This window comes from Taudactylus pleione, unplaced genomic scaffold (assembly GCF_031769625.1).
Source record: "Taudactylus pleione unplaced genomic scaffold, aTauple2 ptg000012l, whole genome shotgun sequence".
NCBI lineage: Eukaryota > Metazoa > Chordata > Amphibia > Anura > Myobatrachidae > Taudactylus > Taudactylus pleione.
In genome coordinates this window covers 12,903,362-12,922,944 of record NW_028284415.1, presented here as the reverse complement: position 1 = coordinate 12,922,944, position 19,583 = coordinate 12,903,362, and the positions used below count along the sequence as shown (strand labels likewise).

The following is a 19,583-nucleotide window of genomic DNA, read 5'->3' as shown; positions in this document are numbered from 1 at the left end:
CACATACTCCTCATGGTTAGGGAGTAGAGCTGAGGCTGCAGGTGTTTCTTTTGATCTGTTTACGAGTTAGGGGAAGTGCCATGGAGAAGGAAACCCTTGTAAAAGTCACTAAAAATGGATAAAACAACATCCAACCGGCTCCTGTGTATCAGGGTGAGTAATATGGTAAGCTGAAAATGACATGAAGAACTAAACCCATTAATATGATGAATGCTGGTTTGGTATGATGTAGGAACTGTGCCAGATGAGTGTTCTGTAATCGTCATCATCAGACATTCAGCTTTGGTTACAGCAGTGAGTTGGGAGGCTGGAGGCCTGCACAGCCTGTGTCTTCTGGTACAGTGCTCCCTATTTATACTGCCACTATCTCTGTGTCAGGTGTGTACTCCCCACACGTCACTCTCCATATACCACCATGTTTTGGAATACGTACTCATTTCTCTCTAGCACACAGTAACTCTGGACACAGGCGCAAGCATTTGTGGGGGGTTTTTCCATCAAGTAATAAGTATGCTACTGATTTTGGCTATAGCTAAAATTGTAACCCCCTTGTCAGTCAAACATCTGAGTCAGTAATGTGATGGAGAAGTGGGTAAAGTAGCTATTACATTTAGAGCCTACAGTATGTTCTGGTCACTGTGTGTCCTTATGCATCACGGTGGGCCAGGCAGATTGTATGTGTGAGTCCACAGTTAATGTTACGTTAACATTGTCAGAACATACAGAGAAGTGAGAGTTTCATCATTGTTGCTAAACACATCCCACTGACAAAAGAGCCAGAATAATTTCCCTCTATTCTTCAGGACCTGACAGGTGGAGGATTTGAAGACAATCTGCAGTCTCTCAACCTGAAAGAGGGAGTGGATTACTATCACTTCAACTGACGTATTGCACAGGTAATGTCTTCTAATAGTCAGAGTTATGCTTCAACAATGGGTGACCAGATGCCCAAAATGTCCAGAGACAGTCCTCCCTAGACTGTGGGTTATGGTGTCCTTGAATGTGTGTCTGAAAGCCCTGAACACCCCTGTCAGAACCCCAATTTTTCAGGGTAAAAAAGGGGACAGGTTATCTGGATAATCTAAATCAAGGTTAATCCAAACATATCTACTGTATTGCCAATGTAAAAATTGTTCACTCTGTGGAGCCAAAGCAGAATGTTGAACACAGCGTAGGGGTGCGTGCCCTAGCTCGGAGTACTGTATAGTAGCTATATACTGTAGGACCTGGGAGGATTGAAGTAAAAAATGTACTTTCAGCTGCCCAGTTAATCTGTTTGGAAATTACACCTACCCCACCAAATTGGGATTTGTTTTGAATGGATTTACAATATTCTCAAGTCTGCAGTAGACTAAAAGGTCTGGTCATACAAATAAAATGTATACAGGGATCTGTCAGGGAGGAGGTAACTTTGGGGAGTATGGATCTAGCATATTCCTGAAATACTCATGCCCATACAAACATGGCTTTTAGGAGGGGTGGGCAATGTGTGGCACTCTAGCTTCTGTGGAACGATACATCTCAACATACACTGCCAGTTTGAGCATGCTGGGATGTGTAGTTCCACAGCAGCTGGAGAGCAACGCATTGCCTACCCCTGGTTTATAGTGTGAGCTCATGTTAGATAATGGAAGACAGAGACTCCTCACATACGTGCTCTTGTGATCTTCTACTATAATGTATTTTTTCTCTTGATTACATGGCAGGAACATAGAACTTGCACTGGTCCCTGACAAGAGGAGGCACGCCACTGTACTGCTGCTCATGAAGTGACCCTGTATACGGCGTATAACAGACATAGGATTGTTACTATTTTTATGTCTGAAAGAATAAGATTTAATGCACCGTCTTATTGGGACAGAAATTCTAATTAGATGGAATGTGCTAATTAACAGCCTGGAAGAAAACATTACACCCAGTAAATGTCATTCAGTTATCCAATGGATTATTATGATGTACACATGTTTAGAGACAAATTAAGTTAATATAAAATAAGAATAACCCCAAAAAGGATGGTAAGGATATTAGAAGCAATCTCCTTTCTAAAACATTTGTGACCCTTGTGTAATAAACAGATTAGCCCTGATATTATCGTACACTTTCCCCTGCTAAAATACATTCATGTATTTCTGTAACATGACCATATATTACAAAAATCATTTGTAACTATATATCTTCTTGTATAAAAACAGCCTCGCTCTCTGCTGACTTCCTATGTCCTTAGTGCAGGTGTGGTAATATGTAATACCAATCAGAACAGGTGATTTCTCATTGCAGGAACCTAAATCCTCATTATGTACTCAACATGCTTGCCATGTGTATTTTATCTATACCAGTGGTTCCCAAACTGGGTGCCTCAGGGCACGTGCAGGGGTGCCACAGGATGGTGGTCCAGTACCAAATAAAATAATTTTTAGTCAGTGTGATTGGCAGCCATTACCACTGGTTTTGCCTATCAAAAATATGCACAACCCTGTCAGCCACCACATAACTGAGCCTAAGGGGTACATGTACTAAAATGGGAGTTCTTGCCCATAGCAACCAATAAGATTCCAGGTATTATCTTCTAGAAGATGCTAGATAAATGAGAAGTAGAATCTGATTGGTTGCTATGGGCAACATCACTTCTTAATAGAACTCCCATCTTAGTAAATTTACCCCTAAGGGTGACAGGTAAGCACAATTTACTTAATTTCATTTTTGCTGAATTTATCATTAAGAAACCTTTGGCCCAGGGGTGCCATGGAAAAAATGCTGATACTTAGGGCGACGTGATTCTAAAATGTTTGGGAACCACTGATCTATACACATCTTTCCAGTACAATAATAACCTGAGTTTTGGAGAATCCTGGAAGGGATCTGTAATGTTCTCACTACACATGTAAACAAACAAGTCAGCATATCCAGCCATCCTATGCAGAGATGGTATCAGACGTAAATGATGTCTCTGACCCCTGTCATGTAATAATTCTCTGCAGGTGTGTACAACAAACATGATTTTATTTTAGAGAACACCATGCATAAAGTGCCACCTGCTGGCTAGAGACAGGATTGCATCCACTGCTTTACAGATTCAGACTTATTTTTGGAACTTCATTAAGTTCACCAATGTTGGTTGTTTCCATTAATGTGCCACCTGTAAGAAAAATATTTTATATATTAAAATTAACATTTCCTATGTATTAAGAACATTTTGTAGTACACGAAACAAAGTCTTTAAAGGCTACTTCTGATGCATCTGTATGCAAAATACTACGTTACAGTGTCAGCGGCTGTAACACTATAACGTAGCGTTTCACATGCAGATACACCCGCAGTCACACACAGAATATAGGCATGCCGTATATCATTTTAATCAGCTGAAGCTGCTTGTGCCATCTATTCATATTGCTGTGTGAATACGACACATTTGAAGGTAAAAAGTCACAGCAATAGATGCTTTGCGTGACTAGAATGGCTGTTTAACACGCAAGGGGTTAGATGTATGTGGACACATCTGTATTTAATAATAAAACTGATACAATGCAGGGTGTTTCTAACAATATATGAACTTTGTTTATACAAAAGGTGATTTTTTTTTTGTATTATACAGTATGATATAAATACAATTTTCATTATATTTAGGGGCCAATTCACTTACCTATATTTTCACATTTTATTCTTCACCAATTTGGAACTTCTTGCTCCCATTTCCTCCTAAAAGCACTGAGGCTGCTTCCTGGGCTAAAAAGGCCTAATCAGTTAGTCATTTGGTTGGGACCACTCCAGGGGTCCCAATATTTTTAAGGTCCCTGTCCAGGGATGGGCACGGGATGCTGGCGGTCAGAATCCCACCACCGGTATCCAGCAGGGTTAGAATACAGACACTTGTCGGTCAGTATTCTAACACTCCCCCTCTCCCCCCGATGCCTAACCTAACCTACCGCCTAGTGCCTAAACCTAACCTCCCCGCACCCTAAACCTCTGCCTTAGTGCCCAATGCTAACCCTCCCCCCAATTCCACTACTTACCTTCGGGATTCCGGCGGTCGGGATGCCAGCGCTGGGGTTCTGACAAGTGTCGGGATTCTGGGGCTGGCATTCTGAGCACCGGAATCCCCGTGGTCGAGATATTGACCACATCCCCCCTGTGCATTACTGTACATATCTAAAATAGAAGGAACAAAGCAACATGCAATTTCCAAATACAGGGTATTTGGATTAAATACTTCTCAAAACATGGTTCACCGCCTTATTAGAAAACACCCACCAGCATGCCCTTTTTGTCAGTGGCTGCCAATGCATGCCATACATGTAGTTCAGACACAACAAATGGAACTTTGGGTACAAAAAGATGTTAGCATGAGCCTGTCGCATGATTATGGATTGCTGTATTAACACTGTCTGCATTAATACTTACAGGGTTGGGGAGGGGGAGAGATAAAGTACCAACCAATCAGCGTCTAACTATCATTTTAGAGGTTGTGTTTTAAAAATGACAGAAGCCGACTGGTTGGTACTTTATCTCTCACCAAGGTTTGATCCATCTCCCCCTGGATGTTTAATAGACAAATAGTGATTATACTGAGATTGTTTTTCTCTCTGTACATAGACAGTGAACACACACCCAAATCCACGTAGCAGCAGAATCCACCAGAGACTGGCATGAGTGTTATAGGCAGAGCTACTTGTTTCCAATACTAAGCAGGGTTTTATATAAACATACTTGAAGTGGGGGAAATACATATTATTACTGTTTCACTTATCAATTGTATCATCAAAACAATATCATTGTTACATTTGTTGCAGAATTATATTACTGTATTATTATGATGTCCCTGTAGCAGTGGATAGTTTATGACCGGGGACTAAACCCTTCCATGGATCGCAGTAACAAGTGTGACACCTGCTGGTAGGAAAAACTGTGCAAGACAAAAAGTAAAGGAGGCCATGCAATGGGCAAACATGGGCATACAGTATAATGAAGGAGGAGATACAGTGTCCTGAAAATAAGTCTCAGTGATGCTACACAGAACAGATGGTGATCAGTCTCCCTCATTTCTTTCTGCTGGTAGATGCCATGTGATATCATATAGAACATTACTGCATTGTTCGGTACTGAGGCATACAGTATATGTGACAGGTCACGCTAAAGCACCGCTGTGTGCTTACAGCAGAGTTCTGCATGTTCCCCTTCAGAAGTATCATGTGTCTGGGACTGTGGGAGTTTTCACCAGTAAATTCCTCCCATTCCTTGCAGATAAGGACATACATGACCCAACATCTGTATCAGATTAGCTAACCTGGTCTGTGCAGCCTATATGGGTTAACCCCCTGCTCCCCATCACATTATGGGCTGAAAGCCTGCCTGATTTAAACCCAATCCTCTCTCATATAGACACCTGCTTAAAAATGAACATGTGGTTACACATACAGGTAATTACATGCCATCCCCCCTTGTTGTCCCCAGACCACCCAATCGCCCGTCATTGTCTGTAGCAGGGTTTGTGTTCATTTCTAACAAAGGTGCTGATTGGTCAGAGCTCAGGCCTTGTGTGGCAAGCACCTGTGTTAGCAAAGAAGACAAACACTTTGTTCCTCTTCCGCCTGCTGTGAACACTGGAGTGGTGCTGCAGGGGTACAGTAGGTACATTACAGGGTTACTGACATAGGACCATTATTGCAGTTAGACTGGGAAATCTTCAATCTCACTATCATACAGCAGCAATACTAATTACCTGTATCCTCCACAATTCATCAGCCTATGATGTTTAAAACCCCCTCTGGTCGCTCTATTATATAGTGACTGACACACATACACTGTCTCCCTGTAATACTGTCAGTCTATGCTGTTATTAGTTCTAATGCTCCATATTAGTATGTTGCTTTCTGTGGAGAACATCGACAAGGATCTATGTATAGAGAAAACAAGATACTGTATAAAATATTCTTTAACGTAATTTATGTAAAAGGAAAAAGTCACCGGGGTGGCTGAGAGATGCTGCCCGCCAGCTATGAGAGTAGCCAGGTAGTTGGCAAGCAGTACAAGGGTGAGCTTATTCCCTCCCTCATGTACACTGGGACAGTACTAGATTCATTGTAAAAAAATAAAATTAATTAAAAAGGAAAAACACCATAATGATAAAGCATTTTTTCCTGTGGGCCCCCCTGGCTTATACCATCCTGAGATGGTGTTAGCAACCACAGCTATTATTTATGATCTTCCCCATCCTTTGCATAGAGCACAGCAGAACCGAAGATAGTCCTCACTTGCAGGGGTCTTCCATAACTAGGCAAGAGCTCTAAGTCCTGCAATAAAACTTCCCATTTGCACAGGACTTAGAGCTTTTCATAAATAGACACCCAAAGCTATTCATAGATAGCAATAGGGATAATTAAAAAAAAAAAAGACACCCTGACTTACCTTGGGCACCAGTGTGGGTTTAGGCACTTTCATCAAGTCACACAGGTAGTTACGCTTCTCTCGCACGCTTGCTAGGTCAGCATCCCTGAAACGAAATGTGTGTGAAGGATAACACATTAATATTACTTATAACACACTGAAGTTGTTTTTAATGGATCTGATTTCAGAAAACACTGAGCTCTAGGGCAGTGTTGGCTAACCTTGACACTCCAGCTGTTGTGGAACTATATATCCCAGCATGCCCTGCCACAGTTTTAGCATGCCCTAATAGCAAAACTGTAGCAGTGCATGCTGGGTTATGTAGTTCCATAACAACTGGAGTGTCAAGGTTAGCCAACACTGCTCTAGGGAGAGGAGAGGGAGTATTTACTGATCATGGACTGATTCCCGGAACTTGTTACCCGACTCAGTGCCCCAGCTTATGTCTGAATGGTGCGTCCCGGATTTTTAGATCCGGGTCGCGCAGAAAAGGAGCTGACTGACTGTTTGGGGCTGTCTGAGGCTGTTACTGATGACCTTATCAGCAGCAGACAGCACTAAGAGGACTCACTAAAACTGCTTACAATTTAACAATGTCACATTGGATGGATGAGGTGAGAGAAATATTAGCAGTGCGGGGAGAGGAGGAGATAAAGTCCAAAATAACAAGGACAGTGAAGGACGCAACTGTATATAGCAATATCACCATTATCCTGTGTGCTCGGGGGGTGAAGGAAACTCAGCAACAGGTCATCAACACACTAAAGTCGATTCGCAAACTCTTACACCCGTTAAGCTTAAGAAATTTGCTGGGAGGGCAACTGATAACACACATTTTGGACAGGTATCTAGAGGTACCTTCTGGCATTTGATATGGGAATGTTCTGTGGTGGGTGTATTCTGGAGTAGAGTTATTCAAGTTATCGTTAGTACGTGTGTCCCTATTTCTATATTAACGCCCCGTGTATGTGTCTTTGGGATTTTACCTCCTGATGTTTTAGATAAATATACTGTTCAATATGTTATCAATCTTTGCACTTTGGCAAAGGTTATTATAGCTAGATCATGGCTGGCATCTATAGGACCTGATTTTATGTCCTGGACGTCGCTCATTAATTCTACGTTGTGTCACATAACAAATATATGTATATTTCACGTAAGTCTGAGTCTAAGGGGCATATGTATCAAAGCTTGATAGGAGATAAAATTGTAAGATATATATCACCAACCAATCAGCTTCTAACTTACATTTTGCAGGCGGTGTTTAAGAAATGATAGTTTGGTGATCTATATTTCACAATTTTAGCTCACATCAAGCTTTGATATATATGTCCGTAAATTTGAAAAGGATTGGTACAGGTGGCTTCAATCCAGATTTTATGAGGTATCACAAAGCTCCTAGATGGAACATGCACCATGCTTGGTTTATTAGGTCATTGAATGCTCTCTCTTTTTTTTTTTTTTTTTCTTTCTCTAAGATTTTGTATGTCTATATGTCAAAAGTGCTGATTTATGGTTATGTCGGGTGCATTTCATCACTATTAATTTTATTGTGTGTTTTTTGTTTTATTTATTCATTTACTTGTCAAAGTGGATATTTTGTAGTTATATACATATTGCTATGTACAGTGCATCCGGAAAGTATTCACAGCGCATCACTTTTTCCACATTTTGTTATGTTACAGCCTTATTCCAAATGGAATAAATTCATTTTTCTCCTCAAAATTCTACACACAATACCCCATAATGACAACGTGTAAAAAGTTTTTTTGAGATTTTTGATATTTAATTAAAAAAAAAAAAAAAAAACCTAAGAAATCACATGTACATTAGTATTCACAGCCTTTGCTCAATACTTTGTTGATGCACTTTTGGCAGCAATTACAGCCTCAAGTCTTTTTGAATATGATGCCACAAGCTTGGCATACCTATCTTTGGGCAGTTTCGCCCGTTCCTCTTTGCAGCACCTCTCAAGCTCCATCAGGTTGGATGGGAACCGTTGATGCACAGCCATTTTCAGATCTCTCCAGAGATGTTCAATCAAATTCAAGTCTGGGCCACTCAAGGACATTCACAGAGTTGTCCTGAAGCCACTCCTTTGATATCTTGGCTGTGTGCTTAGGGTCGTTCTCCTGCTGAAAGATTAACAGTCGCCCCAGTCTGAGGTCAAGAGCGCTCTGGTTCAGGTTTTCATCCAGGATGTCTCTGTACATTGCTGCATTCATCTTTCCCTCTATCCTGACTAGTCTTCCAGTTCCTGCTGCTGAAAAACATCCCCCACAGCATGATGTTGCCACCACCATGCTTCACTGTAGGGATTGTATTGGCCTGGTGATGAGCGGTGCCTGGTTTCCTCCAAACAAAATGCCTGGCATTCACGCCAAAGAGTTCAATCTTTGTCTTATCAGACCAGAGTCCTTCAGGTGTATTTTGGAAAACTCCAGGTGGGCTGCCATGTGCTTTTTACTAAGGAGTGGCTTCCGTCTGGCCACTCTACCATACAGGCCTGATTGGTGGATTGCTGCAGAAATGGTTGTCCTTCTGGAAAGTTCACAGAGGAATGCTGTAGGTCTGACAGAGTGACCATCGGGTTCTTGGTCACCTCCCTGACTAAGGCTCTTCTCCCCCAATCGCTCAGTTTAGACAGACAGCCAACTCTAGGAAGAGTCCTGGTGGTTCCGAACTTCTTTCATTTATGGATGATGGAGGCCACTGTGCTCATTGGGACCTTCAAAGCAGCAGATATTTTTCTGTATCCTTCCCCAGATTTGTGCCTTGAGACAACCCTGTCTCGGAGGTCTACAGACAATTCCTTGGACTTCATGCTTGGTTTGTGCTCTGACATGCCATGTCAAGTGTGGGACCTTATATAGACAGGTGTATGCCTTTCAAAATCATGTCCAATCAACTGAATTTACCACAGGTGGACTCCAATTAAGCTGTAGGACCATCTCAAGGATGAAATGTGGAAACAGGATGCACATGAGCTCAATTTTGAGCTTCATGGCAAAGGTACATGTGATTTCTTAGTGGTTTTTTTTTTTAATTACTTTTGCAAAAATCTCAAAAAAAAAACTTTATATGTTGTCATTATGGGGTATTGTGTGTAGAATTTTGAGGACAAAAATGAATTTATTTCAATTTGAAATAAGGCTGCAACATAACGAAATGTGGAAAAAATGATGAGCTGTGAATACTTTCCGAATGCACTGTATATTCATGTATTTATTTTGTTACATGATTTGGTCTATGATGGGACTGATTTGTATGCCTAATGTCTGCTCGTACATGTGGAATTCTCAATAAATGTAAGTAAGATTACTCTATTTTATTAATAGGGGTTTGTAACTGTGTTTTTTTTTTCATGTCTGAAAAATTTTACGCAATTTAAAATAAAAGTCGTTTCGCAAGGTCCGTGACCACAATAAAAATCGGAGCAGGGTATGACGCATTGGATTGGCCTTATTATGAGCTCTTTGATGCTGTTTTTGGAAACTCAGCACTATCAAACGCTATCGCCTTGTCCTCCTCAAGTGGTGCTGCTATGCAGATAGAGACACCAACTTCCACTCCAGAGAGCAGTCAATAGAGCCAGCCATCATTGCAGGTGCTGTTTGAGGATGATAGTGACTTGGACTCTTCCGTGCCCAGTGAAGAGCCAGCCAAAGCCACCTTAAATATGCCAGCGGAGCCACAGACACCAGGAGCAGAGTCTCGGGCAAAGAGGCCAGCTTTACGCACCAACAGTAAGTTAACCTGTGATCACAAAATAACATACTTCAGTTTTTTTTCCCAAAAAAGTTTTTTTTTTTTTTTTTTTAAATAAAATACAAACTATGCTGCAAACCCTAACTTAAAAATATACAAAATACAATATATAGATGTGTCATCATGCATCTAGCCTCAATACGCCACGCAGCGTGACCTGTCTGGCATGAGTGGGCTGCCAGGTACCATCCTACTAGAATACACCGGCAAACTGTGCTCATTAATTTGATACTTGTATTTGACACTTGTATATCTGTGTGCACCTGAGTCTGTACAGACATGGCCAAAAGTTTTGAGAATGACACAAGTATTGGTTTTCACAAAGTTTGCTGCTTCAGTGTTTTTAGATCTTTTTGTCAGATGTTACTATGGTATACTGAAGTAAAATTACAAGCATTTCAACTTTTGGGCCACATACTGACTGATGGCTGCCCATTCTTGCCTAATCAATGCATGGAGTTTGTCAGAATTTGTGGGTTTTTGTTTGTCCACCTACCTCTTGAGGATTTACCACAAGTTCTCAATGGGATTAAGGTCTGGGGAGTTTCCTGGCCATGGACACAAAATTTTGATGTTTCTACTTCAAGGTCCATTGGGTATCCACAGGATACCTTGGGGTATAGGTGATGACGTCAGGCATGGACACCACAGAGTTAAATTTTCAGCCTCCCAGGATGCACCAGGGTCCCTCTCCTATACCCCACCCCCAAGCCAAGGTAATTCAGTTTCGTGGGTGTCCGGCCAGAGGTCGGATCACATTCACAGAGGGGGCTGTAATAGCCCCAGAAGATTTCTTCAGAGTGCAGCTGTGGCTGCACAAGATGAGCCTTACAGCATGGACAGTCAATACTGACGTCCATGCTGTCGCTCCTACACCCCGCCGGTACCAGAACGCCGGTGCCGATCCGGGGATGCTGGTAGGAAGCTGGGGTCACAGCTAGCGGTGACCTCGGCTACCTGGACTGAGGCCGGATGTACGGGGGACAAGGTAAGCGGCGGGGTCCCGCGGTGGGCACCCGCTGGTAACACAGTCCTTTTTGGTCCCCAGGTAGGGGGCTCCCTGGGGACCGGCTGCGCGTGGGGCCAGGTACTGATCCTGCGCCTTCCACTAGACCACCAGGGACAATGGATCGCAGCATGTGCGGTACAGCGCGGCGTCCCAGGGGTTAATAGCAGGCCAGGGGAGAACGCCTTCCCTGTCTCACAGCCGGCGTCTCCCCTGCTGCACAGTGCCATTCCACAGCGGTCTGAGAGGTCTGTGTCAGCGCTTCTCCCCCGGGCCCGCCTCCCCTCTGCTCCTCGGTGGCCATTTTCTCTCTGCATGTGCTGGGGATGGCAAACGCTGCTGGACACTGATACAGATGGCATCGCGGTCCGGGTCCCCTGCATACCTCTCCTTCAATTAAGGTAAGTGTATGCAGCACCGTTTCCTAACAAGCTCTGGTCTGTGTAGTTGATCACAGTGCAGGATGTTATTTTTGCATTGTATGTGACTTAAATGCTAGCACTGTTTGCCTGTACTTTAATTTCTGACTGTCAGCCATTTTCCTATCCCTGTTGTTCTTCTGCTACAGCCCTGGCGTTGCGGTGTTGCAGGGTGTTTATTACCTCACAGTAAACGTGGTTTTTCTGTGTGGGAAGTCACATACGCTCCGTTCACACTCCTCATGTCGGAAAGTGAACGAGGATATCCTCTTCCAGCTATAATGTACTGATATAATGTGCAATTAGCGGAGGGATATGTAGACGCTGAGGGTTTATGGAGGGCATGTTGTATTATATATCACACCCCATTTCTGTCACTGTGTCTGCACAAAAAGGGACCGCCCTCGGCTGGCTAAGATGCTTACAGCCCTTGTGAGCAACGCTCTATGTGTTTCCCCATAGGGGTTATCGCAGCGAGTGGTGGTCTCATCACATGCAGGGGTCCCTGGGCAGTTGATGGTACCCCAGTGTATCCTGTTTTTCTCCCCCCCAGGTCTCGCAGGAACCTGTGTGGGTGAATTTATTGTCCAAATGGTATAGCACCTGATGGACGTTTTACAGGGGGAGTCACCATTTCGGCCTTCTAAACGGCCTTTCGGGTCTCAGACGGCTAAGGATAATAAGGACATGATGTCTGATGACGGTGACACTATTGACTTTTTCAGACACGACCCCCTTAGTGCAGAGGATGCGTAGTCTGGGTCTAAAGTCTATATACCTGGCCTTATACGGGCAGTCCGTGCGGCTTTGTTTATTACATATCCCCCGTGGCTAAATCCAAATATGCCTTCTTTAAGGATAAGGGTGTTGCCACTGTAATTACTCTATCTAGTCAGGTGGATCATTTAGAGGAGGCGTGGAAAATCCGGGTGAGCGGTTCCAGCCTCAAAAATGGTTGACCTTTTGCATAGCCATTTGCGGATAATTTTCCGAATGGGAGTTACCTTTACGGGTAGATTCTCATGTTACACGCCTAATGAGGAGTGCTACGTTGCCCATGCCCTCCAGGTCCTCCTTGAAGGAGGTTACAGATTGCAAGGTGCAAATATATCTAAAATCTCTGCACACTGACTCTCCAGCAGAGCAGGTGGATAGAGGCAAATTCTCAGAGACTTAGCCACGTTCATAATGAGATAGTCTTACATATAGCCTGCCCCTTTCCAGAATCGGCTCGGCAGCAGTAGCGGCTCGCCGCTCCCTGTGGTTGCGCTCTTGGAAAGCGGACGCAGATTCCATTTGGAATACTTTGCCTTTTACGGCCCTCATCTGGACACAATTGTGGCCCCGCAGGCAGCAGCTACGTCTGCGTGTCTACCATCAGCTACAGTCCCATCGGGGTCTGGGGCTTTGTCTTTTCGGCCCTGTGAGGCCAGGGTGAGTCTAAAATACAGCTTTCCAAGACAGTCAGTAGCCAGGAAATCTGCTCAGTCATAAAAACAGGCTTGGAGTACAAGACGTCCTACTCCCAAGTTGAACTATAAGCCTTCAGCCTCATGGGACGGGCCTTCTCTCGGGGGACCCCAGAGTTGGAGGCCGACTTCTCCAGTTCGCCCAGTGCTGGTGTCTGACCACCACGGACACTGGGGTAAGAGAAGTATTTTCTTGAAGGTATGTCCTCTCCTCCCGGTAAAGGCCTCCCAGACGGTTTTTTCGTTACAGGTCTGTCAATTCAAGACAAGGCCCTGTAATTTTTGAGGGTGTTACACTCTATGTTCCAGGCAGGAGTTATAGTACCTATTCCACTGCCCCAAAGGGGAACGGGGTATTACTCCATCCTCTTTCTGGTACAGAAACTCAATGGGTCTTACCAGGACATCCTCAACCACGAATCCTTCAACAAATTCTTAAGGGTTCCTCGGTTCAGGAGGGGGACCCTGCATTCCATCATTCAATGGAGCCTGGGAATTTTGTGGTGTCATTGGATATATTCAGGGTGACTACCTGAATATCCCTATTTTCTTAGCACACCAGTGTTTTCCTCAGGTTTGCAGTGGTCGATAAGCATTTCCAGTTTCTGGCATTGCCCCTTGGTCTGGCCTCCGCGCCTCACGGTTTACCAGGGTCATGGCAGTTATGACAGCCCACCTGCGGATGCAGGGGGTCCGCTTGTTACCCTATCTGGGTGACCTCCTGTTGTTACCAGGGTCTCCAGAGATACTTCAGTGCCATCTGCAACGGACAATATCTGTGTTGCTACGTTACGGCTGACTGATAAACTGGAAATGGTCCTCTCTGATTCCTCACAGAGGATGCTCCATATCCCAACATCTGAGGATCTTTGTGATTGAGGAAAATATCTCTGCATTACAGGCAAAGGTACGCAGTTGCAGGCATAGTCGCCGAGTGTCTATTCACTCGGCAATGTGGTTCCTGGGTTGCAGGATGTCACTGTTCGACATGGTGGAGAGTACCCAGTTTGACTCTGAACCTCTAGAAAAAATTGATCCTCTCCGGATGGGATGGGTTGCCCCATAGGATAAAGTCAATAGTGCTTTCCCCGGAGGTTTGTCTCTCTCTGGCCTGGTGGCTGCGGAAAGCTCACCTAAACAAGGGGCACCCCCTTTGGGATTGCAGACAGGGTCCTTCTGACGACGGACGCCAGTATCCGTGGTGGGAAGCAGTGACGGGTCCACACTTGTTCCAGGGCAGGTGGACACCAGCAGATTATGTGCTTCCCATAAACATCTGAGAACTCTGAGCAGTATTCAAGGTTCTCCAGCATGCAGGACAGGTCCTCCACGGAAATACCGTGCAGGTACAGTCTGACAACGCCATCATGATGGCTTATGTAAACCACCTAGGAGTTCCCGAAGTCAGGCGACACTAGCAGTGGTGTCCCGAATTCTGGCTTGGGTGGAAGGCTATATCCCTGCCATCATCGGCAGTGTCCATTCAGGAATCCACAGATGGAAAGCAGGCTTTCTTAGCCATGAAGACGTGCATTCAGGGAAATGTCCGCTTCATCAGGAGGTGTTCAATCTTCTGGTGAACAAGTGGAGCCTTTCAGAGATGAGACTCTTCTGGTAGACGTATGTAGGTCCAGTGGACCTTCCAAGTTGTGTACCTCATCCCTCCACTATCCCTTCTTCCTCCCGTAATAGCAAGAAGAAGGCACGCTCCTGCTGATAGCTCCAGCGTGGGCTAAACGGCACTATTACTCAGATCTTTGGAGCCTCTCAGTTAACACTCCAAAGCTGTTGCCTCTACGCCCGGACCTGTTGTCTCAGGATCCTGGCTGATACCCAGACCTGGGTTGTCTGTCCTTGACTGTGTGGTGGTGGAGACTGCCCTCTTAAGGTCTAGGGGTTTTTCAGCTCTATAGTTAACAGGGGCTCTGTCCATGCTAAGAGCTTGGAAGCTTTTATCTGCAAGAATTTACCATCAGGTATGGCATACTTTCTTTCAGTTGTGTCGCCCTAGAGGCTATGCTCCTCGGGTATTCCGGATATCCAGAGTGTTGGCTTTCCTACAGGTGGGCTTAGATAACGGTCTTCGCCTTGCCTACCTGAGGGTGCAGGTTTCTGCCCTGTTAGTATGGTTTCATCGTAGGATTGCTACTCTTCCTGAGGTCCGCACCTTTGTGCAAGGTGTACGTTATATTCATCCCTTTGTTCCACCGGTGGCTCCTTGGGATTTGGCTGTGGTCCTTAGGGCTCTCCGTGGACCGCCATTTGATCCACTGGGCTCAGTGGATTTCAAATGACTTACGGCTAGGACTGTATTCCTTCTGGCCATTGATTTGGCCAGTAGGATCGCAGAATGGGGGGCTCTGTCATGTAGACCTCCCTTTTTCTCATCTTTCCTAGGAACAGGGCAGTGCTTCGCACTTGCCCTGGTTTTTTACCTACAGTGGTGTCTAGTTTCCACATGAATGAGGAAATTATAGTACCGGCCTTTACTTCCCCAGTCCTGTCTGCTGGTGAAGCCTCCTTGGATTTGGTACGGGCTCTACGAATTTAAGTTGACTGTACCAGTCCATTTAGGAAATCAGACTCTCGGTTTTGTCCTATCTGGTTTCCATAAAAAGGGTTGGCCTGCCACTACGCTAACTTTGGCAGGATGGATTCACAGGTCTTCCTGTTCCATCCTCTATTAAAGCTCTTCCACTAGTTCTGTGGGTCCTTTGTGGGCAGCTCGACGTGGCGCCTCAGCGGTGATTGGCAGCCACGTGGTCATCTGTCCATATTTTTGTAAGGTATTATGCTTTTGATACCTTCGCCTCTCAGGATGCTTCCTTCGGGCGGCGGATTCTCCTTGGTAAGAACTTACCCTTGTTATCTCTATTTCTATGAAGTCCATAGGGTTCCACAGGACTCCCGCCCTGTCGCACCTGTACTGCAGATGGGCCGTGGTTCTGGTCACCGGTTTCTCCATCTCCTTCTGGTGAGAATGTGATTCTTGTGTGTTCCAGGCTTTCTTCTCTCTCTTTGTTATCCTCCTCCGGCCTATGGCTTGTTACGAAACTGAAATGCCTTGGCTTGGGGGTGGGGTATAGGAGAGGGACCCTGGTGCATCCTGGGAGGCTGAAAATTTAACTCTGTGGTGTCCGTGCCTGACGTCATCACCTATACCCCACGGTATCCTGTGGAACCCTATGGACTTCATAGAAATAGAGATAACAAGGGTAAGTTCTTACCATATCTCATATTTTTGTTCCCCGAACCACTCAGTTATCACTTTTGCCTTATGGCAAGGTGCTCCATCATGCTAGAAAAGGCATTGTACATCACCAAACTGTTCTTGGATGGTTGGGAGAAGTTGCTATTGGAGGATGTTTTGGTACCATTCTTTATTCATGGCTCTGTTCTTAGGCAAAATTGTGAGTGATCACACTCCCTTGGCTGAGAAGCAACCGCACACATGAATCGTCTCAGGATGCTTTACTGTTGGCATGACACAGGACTGATGGTAGCGCTCACCTTTCCTTCTCCGGATAAGAGTTTTTCCAGATGCCCCAAACAATCTGAAAGGGGATGCATCAGAGAAATTAACTTTACCCCAGTCCTGAGCAGTCCAATTCCTGTACCTTTTGCAAAATATTAGTCTGTCCCTGATGTTTTTCCTGGAGAGAAGTGGCTTCTTTGCTACCCTTCTTGACACCAGGCCATCGTCCAAAAGTCTTCGCCTCACTGTGCGTGAAGATGCACTCAGACCTGCCTGCTGCCATTCCTGAGCAAGCTCTGCACTGGCGGTGCCTCGATCCCGCAGCTGAATCAACTTTAGAAGACGGTTTTGGCACTTGCCGGACATTCTTGGGCGCCCTGAAGCCGCCTTCACAACTATTAAACCTCTCTCCTTGATGTTCTTCATGATGCGATAAATGGTTGATTTAGGTGCAATCTTACTAGCAGCAATATCCTCGCCTGTGAAGCCCTTTTTGTGCAAAGCAATGATGACTGCATGTGTTTCCTTGCAGGTAACCATGGTTAACAGAGGAAGAACAAGCTCCACCCTCCTTTTAAAGCTTCCAGTCTGTTATTCTAACTCACAGGTTCTCAAACTCGGTCCTCAGGACCCCAAACAGTGCATGTTTTCCAGGTCTCCTCACAGAATCACAAGTGAAATAATGATCTCCACCTGTGGAAATTTTAAAATGTGTCAGTGAGTAGTGAATACACCTGTGCACCCGCTGGGTGACCTGGAAAACGTGAACTGTGTGGGGTCCTGAGGACAGAGTTTGAGTACCTCTGTTCTAACTCAATTAGCATGACAGAGTGATCTCCAGTCTTGTCCTTGTCAACACTCTCACCTGTGTTAACGAGAGAATCACTGACATTATGTCAGCTGGTTCTTTTATGGCAGGGCTGAAATGCAGTGGAAATGTTGTTTTTGGGATTAAGTTCATTGTCATGGCAAAGAGGGACATTACAATTAATAGCAACTCATCTGATCACGCTTCATGATATTCTGGAGTATATGCAAATTGCCATCATAAAAACTGAAGCAGCAGACTTTGTGAAAACCAATACTTGTGTCATTCTCAAAACTTTTGGCCATGGCTGTATAATGAACCACAATGGAACTTAAAATGATAAAAGCTGTGGCCACTACATTGTAGCAACAGATTCAGAGTCTCAGTCACACACTGATATACAAGTGTCGCCAATCAAACTAATCAGCACAGTCTGCTGGTGCGTCCCTGTCGCATACATTGCAACTTAGACACATTTTTGGCTAAAAAGATGCTGTGCGCTAGCAGAGTCTCACGGGACCTAGCGTGCCGAGAGGGGCTTTTTAGCGCAACTGCAGCAAAGATGTGTAAGGACATATATGTACATAAACTGTGAACACTAACTTAAAAACCAGTTTCAGTGTAAAGCTAGTGTGCAAGTGGAAGGAGGCGCTTATTGTGCTATTTGCAATATATTCTGGTATTGTTAGAAGATTCAATTGTAATTAAACACAGAAATATTGTTTAAATACTTTCTCCACCCAAACCAACTTGAAATCCTGTGTGTGGGGGGGGGGGGGGGTGTAAAGAAAACCCATCAGCAAGTGTTAAACAAACCTTAGTCAATTCTCAAGCAAGTACTGGGGGTTTTTTTTTTCTTTCTTTTATGGTTTTCGATATTTCTACAAGAAAACATCCAAGATGGTGCTTGCCACAAGAGCCATGACAAATAGACTTTGTGAGCCGCTTTGAGAAATGGATACAGAAATGTAGGCCTAATAAGATGCCAGGATACTGCGATTTTATGTAAATGAAAGAACTGCAAAACTAATATCGGCCATACAGGAGAGGGTCTGTCGTGACAGTCGTGAATTACTGAGTCCATTTTTTTCTCGGTTTCAAAGCACCACACCGCAGCTGGCACCCCTTACTCAGTATACACAGCAGCCTCAAAAAAACAAAACAATTATGCAGCGGGTGCTTATAGGAAAGTGTGTAGACGCCCACTTTTATTGGACCCAGCCACACCTAGTACACCACAACCCACTGGCCCAGGAATTTGTATTACATGCTGTGTTAGTTTTAGTTATATTTCCTTACAAGTGTAGTATTTATTTTAGGCACGTTATATAAAGTGTATACCTAAAACTGATGCCTTATGCCAAGGCAAAGTACTTTTATTTTGGGATGACTGGCAGGTTTTGTATGCCAAATATTGTGTACTTTTATATTTATGACACAGTTATGTATATGCTCATACGCACATAATAAGAGCAGCACTTTACATGATTCCGCATATTAAAAAATATAGAATTCGTTACATCGGAGTAAACATATTTTATTGAAGAGCTCCAGGTTCTCAATGACGTCACACAAAATACCAGGGCAGACCCGGCTTATGTCTGAAAGGGGTCCACCTGGAAATTTCCCTGGTCTGAGGTGTAGTGTGAAAAGGGTTCTCAGAGCACCTTTGTGGGAAAACTTGTGTTGGGGCCCTGTATTTGCCGGGGCGTATGTCTGAAAGGGGTATAAGTGTGCTCTGCGGGGGATTTATGTTCCGGTCTTAAAACACTAATTACTGCAGTGCAGCTAATAAAGTGTTTATGCAGAGTGTATGGGTTTCTGGGAAAGTATATGACTGAAAAAGGTGCATTTTACTAGAATGCCACCAGCAGAGATCCATATCCAGCTGGGGGTTTCCCCTCATCTTTCACTGTGAAATGATGTAAAATCAGACATTAGACGTGATGTGCGCATACTGTACTGGGAGATATGATCAGAAAGGTGGACAGATACAGTATGCCTGAAGTGGTGTCACTGTATACAATGGTATTCATAGTCATGCTCACAGTGGCTGCCTAGTGAGTGTTATTTTCATTCCCTGAACTGCAGGCTTCAAAAGGGGCTTTGGAATTCCAGCACGTTTTTAATAACCTCCAAAAATCTTTCAATCACACTTTCCAGAAGCGCTAAATTCCTTCGGGCACTGGTCTTATCCAAGGAAAATCTGAAGGATTAAATGAAACCACACAGTGTTTATACTAACGGTGTAAGTTCA

The 19,583-nt window shown here is 44.3% G+C and overlaps 2 protein-coding genes across 9 annotated transcripts in view; one reads left to right on the top strand and one right to left on the bottom strand.

Moving 5' to 3' along the window:
- Positions 1 to 6,607, top strand: part of QTGAL (queuosine-tRNA galactosyltransferase) — a 567,623-nt gene extending 561,016 nt beyond the window's left edge. For all 7 annotated transcript variants that reach the window (XM_088468641.1, XM_088468640.1, XM_088468643.1 and 4 more), the window contains 2 exons: positions 804 to 896; positions 1,707 to 6,607. In XM_088468641.1, coding sequence (XP_088324767.1) covers positions 804 to 884 — 81 coding nt within the window. In that variant the 3' untranslated portion in view covers positions 885 to 896; positions 1,707 to 6,607. The remainder of the gene's footprint in view (positions 1 to 803; positions 897 to 1,706) is intronic.
- The window catches only part of TBCD (tubulin folding cofactor D), a 376,677-nt gene continuing 360,073 nt past the window's right edge, over positions 2,980 to 19,583 (bottom strand). For both annotated transcript variants that reach the window (XM_088468636.1, XM_088468637.1), the window contains exons 39-40: positions 6,403 to 6,487; positions 2,980 to 3,136 (exon numbers count right to left, since the gene is read on the bottom strand). In XM_088468636.1, coding sequence (XP_088324762.1) covers positions 3,125 to 3,136; positions 6,403 to 6,487 — 97 coding nt within the window. In that variant the 3' untranslated portion in view covers positions 2,980 to 3,124. The remainder of the gene's footprint in view (positions 3,137 to 6,402; positions 6,488 to 19,583) is intronic.